The 12,078-nt window shown below is 47.6% G+C and overlaps 1 protein-coding gene across 4 annotated transcripts in view; it reads left to right on the forward strand.

Annotated features, from left to right (window-relative positions):
• Positions 1-12,078, forward strand: part of LOC105471365 (plexin A4) — a 451,592-nt gene that overhangs the window by 269,143 nt on the left and 170,371 nt on the right. For all 4 annotated transcript variants that reach the window (XM_011723816.3, XM_071094493.1, XM_011723817.3 and 1 more), the window contains exon 4: positions 9,717-9,848. In XM_011723816.3, coding sequence (XP_011722118.1) covers positions 9,717-9,848 — 132 coding nt within the window. The remainder of the gene's footprint in view (positions 1-9,716; positions 9,849-12,078) is intronic.

The raw sequence follows: 12,078 nt of genomic DNA on the forward strand, positions 1-12,078 counted from the left end.
GAACAAGTGCTGTGAAAAAAAGCAAAAGCAGAATGGGGAGAGGGGATTGGAAATCCAGGGGAGAAGCAGAAGGGAATAATTTTTTTTTTTTTTTTTTTTTTTTTGAGACGGAGTCTCGCTCTGCCGCCCAGGCTGGAGTGCAGTGGCCAGATCTCAGCTCACTGCAAGCTCCGCCTCCCGGGTTTACGCCATTCTCCTGCCTCAGCCTCCCGAGTAGCTGGGACTACAGGCGCCCGCCACCTCGCCCGGCTAGTTTTTTGTATTTTTTAGTAGAGACGGGGTTTCACTGTGTTAGCCAGGATGGTCTCGATCTCCTGACCTCGTGATCCGCCCGTCTCGGCCTCCCAAAGTGCTGGGATTACAGGGAATAATTTTTAAAAGCAAAAGCCCTGGGGAAGATGCGAGGTGCTTCTATGACTGCAGTCTTATTCTCAGATGCCCTTGGTGTGGGGTTGTAGGGATATTGGCAGTGAGGGCCTGGGGTGTGAGGGAGCTCCTCTGGTGAGGAGATGGACTTGCAGCCCATCAGAGTCTGATGGGAACTGAGAAATCCTCCAGTCCACCAGCCTGCAAACTAGGCAGCTCTTCCACAAGGAAGGGCCCCTTTCTGAAGACGTTTAACCCACAACCAGCCAGTTGCCAACATACTCAGACCTCATGCCCATATTCTCATCTATCTTCTTGCCAGCCTGCTGCAACCTTCCCGGCTCCTCTTTGTCCCAGACACAGTTGTATCACCTGCCCTCTCTCCCTTTTCACAGAATTAGAAAGGGAAGGTTCTAGAGATTGTGTTTGAGCTGAGATGTGGCCCCATCTTCAGAGCCAGAGGGTGTACATGTGTATACATGTGTGTGCGCACATGTCTGTGAGTGTGCATGTGTGTCTCCTGGTTCCAGCTGTGGCAACTCAGACCCAGAATCAGCTTCTCAGGCCATTCATTCATTCATTCAACAATGAGTACCTACCCTGTGCCTGATTCTGGCACTCTTTGTTGTGCTAATTCTTCCTTTCAGGTGCCGAGTGACAGTGAGGAGGGCTACATCATTTAGAACCTGTGGGTGCAACTGAGTAGACTGCATATCTATGATCCAAATGGCTCACAGTTTGCTCCCTCCTGAGAGACATCATACCGTTGTTGTGTGCCAGAGATACGGATCCTGGTCACTTATTGCTTGCCAAGGATCTTTGTTGCTATTTTTGCCTCCTTGGGAGCCAGGTCAGAGCCAGGAGAGAGACCCAGGACAGCTAGGAGAGCTGAAGTCATGTGCTCAAGGCTTCTGAGAGGAGCCAAACCTGGCCCCCTTTCTTCCCTCCTTCGGCTCCTCACCTATCCCTGCCTGCCCCGATGAGGTCTCCCTTGTGCAAACTGACTGGTTTGCATTTTGTTGCAAGGGATCTCCTTCCAATTCTGGGCAGTTCAAGGCCTAACTCTGGCTCTGGCATGGCTGGAATATGGGGCGCCTCTCCGTAAGCCCTCCACCTCTGGCCCTGTGAGCAAGGCGTGACCTCCTTCCATCCTGACCACCAGCTGGTTTGCCACGTGCCTCTGTGTTGGAGGTTTGAGGGTCTAGGTGGGGAATTAAGATTGGCCCTGGGACATATGCCTCCAGGTTTGCTCTGTTCCCCTCTCCATCTACAGTTCCAGCTCTATTTCCCTGCTTGCTGGATAAGACCCCACCCTTGCATTCTTATACCTGGGTCCAGCTCCCAAATCTCAAAGGTGTAGACCTCCTCCACTAGGAAGTTTGGGGAGGGTGTGAAGGGATAGAGGAAAGGGAGAGTGCAGAGGTGGCGTGCATCTTTAGAGATGAATAGCACTGTTTGCTCATTAGGGAGATTAGTCCAAGCAAGACGGCAGCCAGAACGCTCTAGTGCAAGCATCTGCCTGCTACTGGGAGACTATATTTATTGTTCAATCCTTCAATGGATGTAAATCAACAGCCCGGCCCAGATAATGTTCCAGTAAACAAACAAGCAGCTGCCAGGAGCTCCCTGGATGGCTGACCTTTGCAGAGGCCATGCTGCTGATGTTTCAATAGCAGTCTGTCTGGCAGTGCGGAGACTCACCGTGCCAGGGATGGAGATAGGTGGCAGTGCCTGCTGATGGATCGGCAGGGGGCCAGCGGGGCTGGAGGAAAGGGTCTGGCTGCCTTGGAAGATCCCAGGCTGGGGATGTGGATGCCTGGATACCCAGAGTAGAGGGGGTGTGTGTGTGTGTGTGTGTGTGTGTTTGTGTGTGTGTGTTCTTGGTAAGCTGCATGTACTGTGGAGTAGTGCAGTGCACATTGAATGCTGTAGTGGAGGTTTCTGTGTGGCACAGGCGAGATGATGCTCAGTCCTTAAGTGCTCATGTGGCCTCGCCGGTTGTTAATGTTGAAATGCATCTATGCAATTGGTAGTCAGTTGCTGCCCCCAGTCCCAGATGCCCACCACCGTCTGGGTGTCCCGCTCATCACCACTCTCTCCCAGGGCAGTATTTCTTGGTGCAGGTAAGAGTCCCCAAGAATCCCCTCCCATAGCAATGATTCTGGCTGACTGGTTGGTTCCCTCCCACGAGCAGGGGTACCAGGGATCCTGCTGCACAGGAGGTGTGCCCAGAGTGTGGGAAGAGAAGGCATGGGTGCATCAAATGAGCCTGGATTAGAATGAGGCCCATGCAGCAGCATTCTGACTTGATGGGGACCATATAGCTTGTTGGAGCATACGGTCCAAGAATGCCCAGAAAGTAAGGGCAGTGGGGCACACTGCACTGTGCTGTAGCTCAAAGGTGCCTGGGAGACACAAAGGGATTGCAGCAGAGGACGGGGAGAGGGAGGGTCGGGTGGGGTTGGGGATGGTTGCAAAATCTCAATGGAGCATGCCTCCAGGGGGATAGTCACCAAACCAAATTATTAGCAAGGTCACTTGGTGAGTGCAGAATCAAAACACAGGGAAGAGAATAGTCTAGAATTGTGCTGTCCAATATGGTAGCCTCTGGCCACATAGGAAGCACCTGAAACATGGCTGCTCCAAACTGAGCTGTGCTGTAAGTGTAACATGCACCTCAGGAGGCAAAGGTTTAGTTAGTATGAGGAAAAGCAGGTAAAATATCTCAATAATAATTTTAATAATTTTAATACTTGTAGACATGCTAACATGATCACATTTGGTTTATATTGGGTCAGATTAAACATATGAAACTTAATTTTACCTGTTTTTTTTTTTGTTGTTGTTGTTGTTGTTGTTGTTGTTTTGAGACAGAGTCTTGCTCTGTCGCCCAGGCTGGAGTGCAGTGGCGCGATCTCTGCTCACTGCAAGCTCCGCCTTCCGGGTTCACACCATTCTCCTGCCTCAGCCTCCCAAGTAGCAGGGACTACAGGCACCTGCCACTACGCCCGGCTAATTTTTTGTATTTTTGGTAGAGAAGGGGTTTCACCATGTTAGCCAGGATGGTCTCGATCTCCTGACCTCGTGATCCGCCCGCCTCGGCCTCCCAAAGTGCTGGGAATTTTACCTGTTTTTTAAAATTTGGCTACTACTAGAAAATTCTGAATGACATATGTGACCCACATTTGTGGCTTATACTATCTTCCATTGTCTAGTGCTGTTCTGGAACATTCTACTGGGGCTGAGGCAAGGCCTGCAGGGGCACCCCTCCCTACCACAGAGGACACAGTGGTTCTCTGATCTGCTCTAGTCTCTCTCTTTCTCCTCAAGATGATGCTGCAGAAAGATGATCAAATTCTTCCCCTTGGACACCCTTTTTCCAATTTTTACTCTAACCCTCCTGTCAGTATGTTATGTCTTTATGAAATCTATTAGTCCTGCTAATTTTGCTACTTCAGATCAGTCTTCCTGCTAATGTAAAAGATTTCGTCCCCTAAGGTGGCTTTGAGTAAATCTCATGTTACCTGTTATGTGCTGTATTAGTCAAGCTCTCATCACTGGCAGCACCATATTGGTAGTTCTAGGTCATGACGCTGCCTGCCCACTAGCCTCACCTGGAGCTGGGCTCATCATCCCTGGTTAAACTCTAGTTGGCCAGATCTCCTGAGAAGAACAAAGAGAGGCCTTTGAACACCCCTCTGCCATAACATTTGCCACTGGGCATTATTTGTGTGAAATCTGAGCCCTCCAGGAGACAGGCCTCCTGGAAGGCAGGGCTGGCACTTACCACCTCTCCTCTCCAGAAGGAGAGGCCCTGGAACAATGGGCATTCAACAGACGCATGGTGGGTGTGGGATGTGTCGTTCTGTCAAGGGACACACAGGATCAGGGTGTGGTTTCCTCCTTGGTGTCATCCTCAGAGGTTAACATCTTCCAAACACCCAATGTGCCTTTGTGATCCGTGATTGTTTTCTTTACATTTTCTTTTTTGAGACAGAGTCTCGCTCTGTCACCAGGCTGGAGTGCAGTGGCGCCATCTCAGCTGACTGCAACCTCCACCTCCCTGGTTTAAGTGATTTTCCTGCCTCAGTCTCCTGAGTAGCTGGGACTATAGGTGCCCGCCACCACGCCCAGCTAATTTTTGTGTTTTTAGTAGAGACGAGGTTTCACCATATTGGCCCGGGTGGTCTCAATCTCTTGATTTCGTGATCCGCCCACCTTGGCCTCCCAAAGTGTTGGGATTACAGGCTTGAGCCACAGTGTCCAGCCAGTTTCTTTACATTTTCTACCAAAAAAAAAAAAAAATCAACTTCTGTTTTCATCCTTTCTCATTATTATAGGTGATCCACAAGTATATATACTATGTAAAATAAGAAATCTAGGCTGGGCCTGCTGGCTCACGTCTGTAATCCCAGCACTTTGGGAGGCTGAGGTAGGCAGATTACGAGGTCAGGAGTTTGAGACCAGCCTGGCAAATATGGCGAAACCCCGTCTCTACTAAAAATACAAAAATTAGCCGGGCGTGGGGGTAGGTGACTGTAATCCCAGCTACTCAGGAGGCTGAGGCAGGAGAGTTGCTGGAACCCAGGAGGCAGAGGTTACAGTGAGCTGAGATCGTACCATTGCACTCCAGCCTAGGCAACAAGAGCAAGAATTTGTCTGAAAACAAAAACAAACAAACAAAAAAATCTAATTTGTTCAAGCTGTCATGTTATAAGTGTTGGGGTGGCCTCTGCATTGATGACTGAACCGTGGCCACTGGTCAGTGTGTCTCCTTTCATCTCAACTATTTCTTTCTGGCTTGGGTTGTCTTTCCTAGGCTGTTCTTGAGTTGCAGGCATCTGGATTGTGTTCCTACCTTATGAAGGGTGAATTGAATGTGATCTCGTATGTTCAGGTGAACTTGACTAAGATGTTGGCTCTGCTAGTCTGTTTTTCTATGAAATCTTACTTAAATGCTACCTATCATTTTGTTGGCCTTTTGGCTGCCTGAGTATTGGGAGTAGTAAATGGTGGCTTTGATCCCTTCCTCAATCCTGACTCTTACCTCGATTATAACTAGCAGCTCAGATATTAGAGACTGTGGTTGTTTTACATTTATTCAGTAATTACTTACTAAGCACCAACCACGTATCAGGGATTGCGCTGAGTACAGCAGGCATGACCTCTTCCTTGGGAGACTCATGGTCCCAGGGCTATTTGCCCACGTGGCAACTGTCAGCCCTGCAGAGAGTGGACCATTTTTTTTGTAGTTCACCTTTGTTGTCGGACTTCTTGCTGTCCCAAAGAGTTTACAATCATTTGTACATTTTCCTGCTGCCTCCTCCAGGCCATTTATAAAAAATATTAAATGAGATTAGTCATAACACTAGTTACTTCTCCATGCACAAACCTGTCTTTTCCTGTCTCTGAGTCAGTTCTCTCTCTCCATGGCCAAACTGCCCGAAGTCCCACGGAGACTCATTATTTTTAAATACCTTTTCATGTGGAACCTTGTCAAAAGCTTCTGGAAAATCTAAATAGCTAAGAGACAAGCACTGAGCTAGGAATCAGGAGACCTGGATTCTAGTCTTATATGCCATTGGTTTATCATGGAACTTGGGGCAAGTCACAGAACAGCCTCCATCTCAGTTGATTCATCAGGAAGATGAGAATGATTATTCTGGCAATCAACATCATAAAAATTTTACAACCATCAGCTGAGACAGTGTTATTTAAGAATGCTTTGCAAAGTATAAAGCAAAAATATAAGGGATCATTATTTAGAAAATTTACAATAGCATCTTCATTCATATGCAGGTTTCTCTCCCAGAAAAACTGCAGTAGATAAAGACATGGCTCCTCCAGCACCCCTGGGGTGATGCTTGTTTAAAACCAACTCCTTTGACATCTTGAAGGAATGCAGGTTTACATAAGCAGTAGTGCCGGGTTCAGTGTGAGCCTTTGGTGTAGTGTGTGAACTCATAGAAGCATAACCACTGGAATCAATCAGACCCTGGTATGGGTGCAGCCTGTGCCATCCGCCAGATGTGTGACCTTAATCAAGTTATTTAACATTTTTTGTGCCACACCTGTAAATGGGGACAATATTAATGCTTACTTTACTGAGTTCTGAGATTTAAATAAGAAAATAAATATATGTAAAATGCCTACCATTGTCCCAGACCCATAGTGGCCACTCAATAAATAGCAGCTTTTGTTCTCTTTGTCTGTGTTAAGGGTCCAAGAGCCAGCAGCTGGTCCATTCTACCTAAATTTTTGGATTGCCCATCAAACATTCAGTAAATTCCACCATAAATTCCTTTATCCATGTCCTGTGTGAATTTTTTCAACAGATGAATAAATAATGCTTTTCTTTGGTTTTCTGAAAAGTTGTTGGAGGGTGAGGTGGGAAAAGAGAGAAGGAACCTTTCCAATTAGATATTTCCCACTGGCAGAGTGCAGAGGGTGGGGACTTAGCTGCATCCAGCCTCCTTGCAGAAGGCCAGGCCTATGGAAACTTGTCCAATTGCTGCTTCCTCGTCCACCCCTCTGTCCCTCCCCCATGTCATCTGGTTTCCTTTGATGTCCAGCCACACCCAGCAAACCCCTCATCCTCAGGAGCAGGGAAGTTGGAGTCGAAAGATAAAGGAGACTGCTCAGGCACTGAATGTAATTTCATTTGGGGATCAGGCCAAGGGGCACTGGATGAGGCTTAGTTCCGCCAGCACTCCCCCGGGGACCCTGCTCTGGCCGACGGTGGCCTGAGGGGGCTGGAGACCAGCCAGGGCATTCAGTATCATTCTCTGCTTCTGCTCCAGGGGCACCTCCCAGCTGGGGATGAAGCTTGGCTGGGCCAGGGGCCAAGGCCATCATTGCGCGGTCAGACTTGGGTGGTAATCCCAATTGGTTTTGCACAAACTCCTGTTTCATCCAGATTAGGAAAGGACCTGGCCAGCGTGGACATCTGGTGGCTTGGGGATGGGCACAGAAGAAGGAAGGCTCTGGGAATCAGAGGCATTTCCATTTTAAACACTAACCATGACTCCTTTAACTGTTGTTTTCATGGGCTTAATGGGAAATTAGCAAAGAGGAATCTGAACTACATTTATTTATTCATTCTTTTTTAGAATAAATATTTGTCAAGCTCAAGTGTTTGAGCACCAAAATCAAGAATGACTAGAGAAAGTCTCAGCAATTGTAGAGACTAGAGACAGACCCTGACCTCAGCCCCCTGCCTTTAGGTGGCCGCCACTGGGAGACACACGGGAAACCCTCTGGAAGCAAGGACTCTCAAGTAACTGGTGGTAGGAAAAGCATGGACTTCCAGAGTCAAACTGAATTCTAATTCTCTCCCCAGATTTTATCGCACAGGCCAGTTGTTTAATGTACCTGGGTATCATTTTTCTCATCTATTATCAGTGCATCCGTTAGGACTTTGGATGTTGAAAAAAAAAAAAAAAAAAAAAAAAAAAAAAAAAAAAAAAAACCTTTATATTACTTTAACATAAAGAAAATATCTGGAGTAACTAGAAAGTCCCAATGTCAGGCAGGCTTTGGGGTTACTTTGATTCAGTGGCTCAGCAATGTCACCAAAGACCAATTTTTTCCCGTCTCTGTGCTTGACCTGCCCTGGTTCCAGCTCCCTTCCTTGTTAGGAGAGGGCTGCCCACAGATCTTTGAGCTCCAAGTTCATTTTATCCCTTTGAGAGTTAGGAAATACAGTCTCTTCTCTCTACCATGAGTCCCTGCTTTGCTGTGATTCACGTTGATTGGCTTGAGCCTATTTTCTCTTAATCACTGTGGCAGAGAGTAAGATCGAGCTGGTTTGTTTGTGCTCATCATGGACAACCTGGGAAGCAGGGAGTGGGTTCAATCCCACCCAAAAGGTGGGAGAGGGTGGAATGGATGCTGGAGGGGCACATGAGCCGTGATGAATGAACATTAAACCCACGGGATTGAGAGGATTACACCAATAGAGAATTATGTGCAAAACCATCTCCCAGTACCTGATGTCCACGAAGCTTAAAATAATGCTTAAAAGGAAATTTTAAAAATCAGAGTCCAGAACAAACCTAAAATCAAGCAAATAAACCACAAAATAACCTGATATTAGAGTTCATGGACTCAAGAGAAATGAAAGGGGGGAGCCTTCTGGGGGACCTGGTGTGGTCAGTTGTCATTAATGTGGTGTTCTTTCTGTAATTTAGTTCCTCAGAATGCCTCTTTTATTCTCCTTGATCTTGTGAGAGGTTAAAAATTACATATTAAAAATTAAAAATAAGAGTGCCTAATGGGAATATTTGGAGTATATTCTTTTTCCTTAGCTTTATTGTTGAAATCTCTAAAATTATACTATGTATATCTTACAGTCCTGTGTGTGGTGGGGAAGTATGATGATCCCCTAGCTCTCGCGTAACCACACTCTCAATAATATTTGTTCCTGATTTATGGGAGTGGTGTTATTAGCACTCACTGTGCAGTGGTCACGTTGGGTCTATGCACTCAAACACAGGATGGTTCCAGAGACCTTGGCCAACATCCAGAGGCCAGACGAGCATCATGTAGGGTTGTAAAGCTGATGTCTTTTCTAGGTTAGTTCTCATTCATGGGGCATATGGGCAGAAGTCTTCTTTCCATTGTCTCTAAGCTGTCCCAGCATTTCTAGGAAGGACTTGTGGATGGCTGGGGAAGATCTACTCAGCTGAGTGTTTGCAGAAGGTTGTGGATGACTCATGCCTGAAGCACATTTTCCTGTAATTCCCTCATCCCCTTCCCTGGGAGCGTGAACAAAATCTCTAGAAGGTTTCAGGACCTAATGTTATAAGTATAAGCCACTATTTCAATGCCAAAAAGAGACCCTTAGTGTGAAACCTTTGGGGTTGGCCCCCTGCCTGGTTCCCCTTCAAGGTACAGCAATGACATCTGGGTAGCAGTTCCCTTCCTTACACTGACATGTTTTTCTGCTAACAAATGCAGCAAATAATATTGCCTTTCCAATGCAGGGTGACACTCTGATCTGAGGCAGCTTCAATAACATGTTGTTCCTCCAAGCCTCAGAGCCTCATCTTTTTCTCCAAAGACCAGCAAGAAAGGCATCAAATGCTTGAGCCTGAGGCAGAGGGAACCAGGGAGATCAAGACTGGGTTTTTGGTGAAGCCCAGCCTGGTCCCCGGCTTCCCTCTCTGCCACTCCCATCCTGAGGCCCTTGGTGAGCTTATGTCACTCCACTCCTTGGCTTTAGCCTGTGAGCACTGTAGAGACAGAACTCATGCCCTCTCCCTCGGCTGTTGACAGGGTCTCTGGCTGAAGTTTGACTGTGGGCAGTGCAGGATCTGAACTCACATTGACTCTCCTCCTCTTCTCCACAGATCCGGGTGGATGGACCCAGGGGCAACGCTCTCCAGTATGAGACGGTGCAGGTGGTGGATCCTGGCCCAGTCCTCCGGGATATGGCCTTCTCCAAGGACCACGAGCAACTCTACATCATGTCAGAGAGGCAGGTAAGGCTCTTTGGGCTCTGCTAGACGTTTGTCTTACAGCTAAATACTAGCCTGTGGCTCAGTACAAACCTTAGGAGGCCAGCTGCAGAGAGGTGATTTGATTTATTTGGCACAGTGTGTATCTTTTCAGTTTTGCTGCCTGGGGACTGAGGCTTGGTGTTCTGAAACAGGAAAGAAACATTTAAAATATCAAAATATTGGAGACTCTAGAACAAATCCACTAACTTCAAAATCATGTGTATATGTTCAGGGCCAACATTTGCTTTCTTTTGAAGAAACGTCATACAGATGTCCAAATTGTGGGTCCAGATTTCCCTATACAAAATGTGATCTCATACCAAAGTCACCTTCCTGGCCCCCAGAAGCCTGTGGGAGGCAAGGATTTATTGCCAGAAGAGCCTAGTTAAGGGAACACCATGGTCAGGACCCAGAAAACAGAGTCTGTGTGGTGAGATACGATGAGGTAGGGCACGGCCTGAACGTTTGTGTGTACATACAACTCTTTGTGGAAACTCCAGCAAGTGCCGCGGAGCCCGCCCGAGAAGAACAGATATGGTGCAGGTTTACTGATGCTGAGTAGGAAGTCGAAAACCTGGGCTTGGTTCTCAAACTGAGCTGAGAAGGAAGTAAGTTTGTATGGAGTCCTTGAGCTCAGGCCAGGAGTCATATATCTGCAGCAGGCAAAGGAAGGGGTTTCACCTTGGACATCCATGTACGGGTATTTCCTGCAGTCCTCTAATTCGCTGCCTGGAGTGCTCCATCCCACAATACACAGCCCACCCCAAGTGTGGTGCAGCACCACCGTACCTCTGCCCTGTGGCCTCTGTGGAGGATGGGTCATTCCCTGGAGCTGTCCCTCCAGCCCATGAATATGTATGCATTAGCTCTGAGTGGCAGCAGCAGCCATGAGGGGCAGATCTCTCCTCTTTTTCATCCTCGTCAGTGTGGCCTGAACTCTCTGGAGGACCCTGCTAACAGAGTCTGGATTGTTCTGCCTGGACCCTCTCGGCGTTGTGGGGGAGATGAATTCCACATTATGCCACCCACGGGGCTTGTGCATTATGCCTTAGCAGTCACAGGAGCTCTGCCCTCCCCAAGAGCTCGATGACATCTTCTCTTGGTGTCGGACTCCCCGTTCTCCCAACTTTAGCCACACTGGGACCCATTGTGCCCTGGTTGAGGCTGCCACGGCTTGGGAATGGTCTCATTCCCAAGGTGGGGTAGAAAGTGGAGTCTTTTTTCCTGGGAGGAGAGACTACCAAGATGGAGCCTGCAGCTGGGCACAAGGCTTCCCATTTGTCTACATTCCTTGCTCTTATAACAGCTTCCAAACTCCCCACTCCCAGCCTACCTCAGAGGCCCTACCTCAGAGGGGAAGCAGCTTTCTTTGGTGGCATGAATCATCTGGAGAAGATCTTCACAAGGCATTGAATATTCAGGATTTCTTGCCTGATCTGAAAGCCAGCATTTCTGAACCTGGGACTTAAAACATAAGAGGACTTTCAAAGATGGAAAATATAAATGGAGCCAGGTGCAGTGTCTTGCACCTATAATCCCAGCTGCTCGGGAGGCTGAGGCAGGAGGATTGCTGGAAGGCCAGGAGTTCAAGGCCAGCCTGGGCAATATAGCAAGACTTTGTCTCTAAAAAAATAAAGAGAAATTTCAAAAAAAAGCATGAGCTGATAATATGAGTTATCAGGCCCCTCTGAGAACTGAGTCAGGATTCTGAGCATTACTCCTTCCCTGGAGGGGCCCTTCTGAATCCTTGTTCACCTCCTTGTCCTCAGCTATTTCCCCTTAGATGAGTAATGTGGTCACTACCCATTTAGGCTTGGCAATGAGGCACCCTGAGAGCTCCATATTATGGGCACATTGGAAAGGAAGGCAGGAATGAATAGAGCCAGGGAATTCATCCATTCCAGGGCTGCTCCACACAGATGGGGAGACTGGCCTGCCACCCAGATGACCATTTCAAAGCCCTAACACCTGGGCTGACAGTGGTCTCCACTGGACTTGTGGATTCTTGGTGGAGATTTGTGGAACAGTGCGATGATTAAGTCCACAGGTGTTGCCATTGGAATGACTGAGCATGCATCTTAAATCTCATTTACTAAATGTAGTCTCTGATAAGTTCCTAACCTCCTTAAGATTCAGCATTCTTTACTGTCCTGTGTAGGTGACAATAATATCAGATAGTTTTGTTCCAAGAATTGAATGAGATATGCATATA

The sequence above is a fragment of the Macaca nemestrina genome, chromosome 4 (genome assembly GCF_043159975.1).
Source record: "Macaca nemestrina isolate mMacNem1 chromosome 4, mMacNem.hap1, whole genome shotgun sequence".
Taxonomy (NCBI): Eukaryota; Metazoa; Chordata; class Mammalia; order Primates; family Cercopithecidae; genus Macaca; species Macaca nemestrina.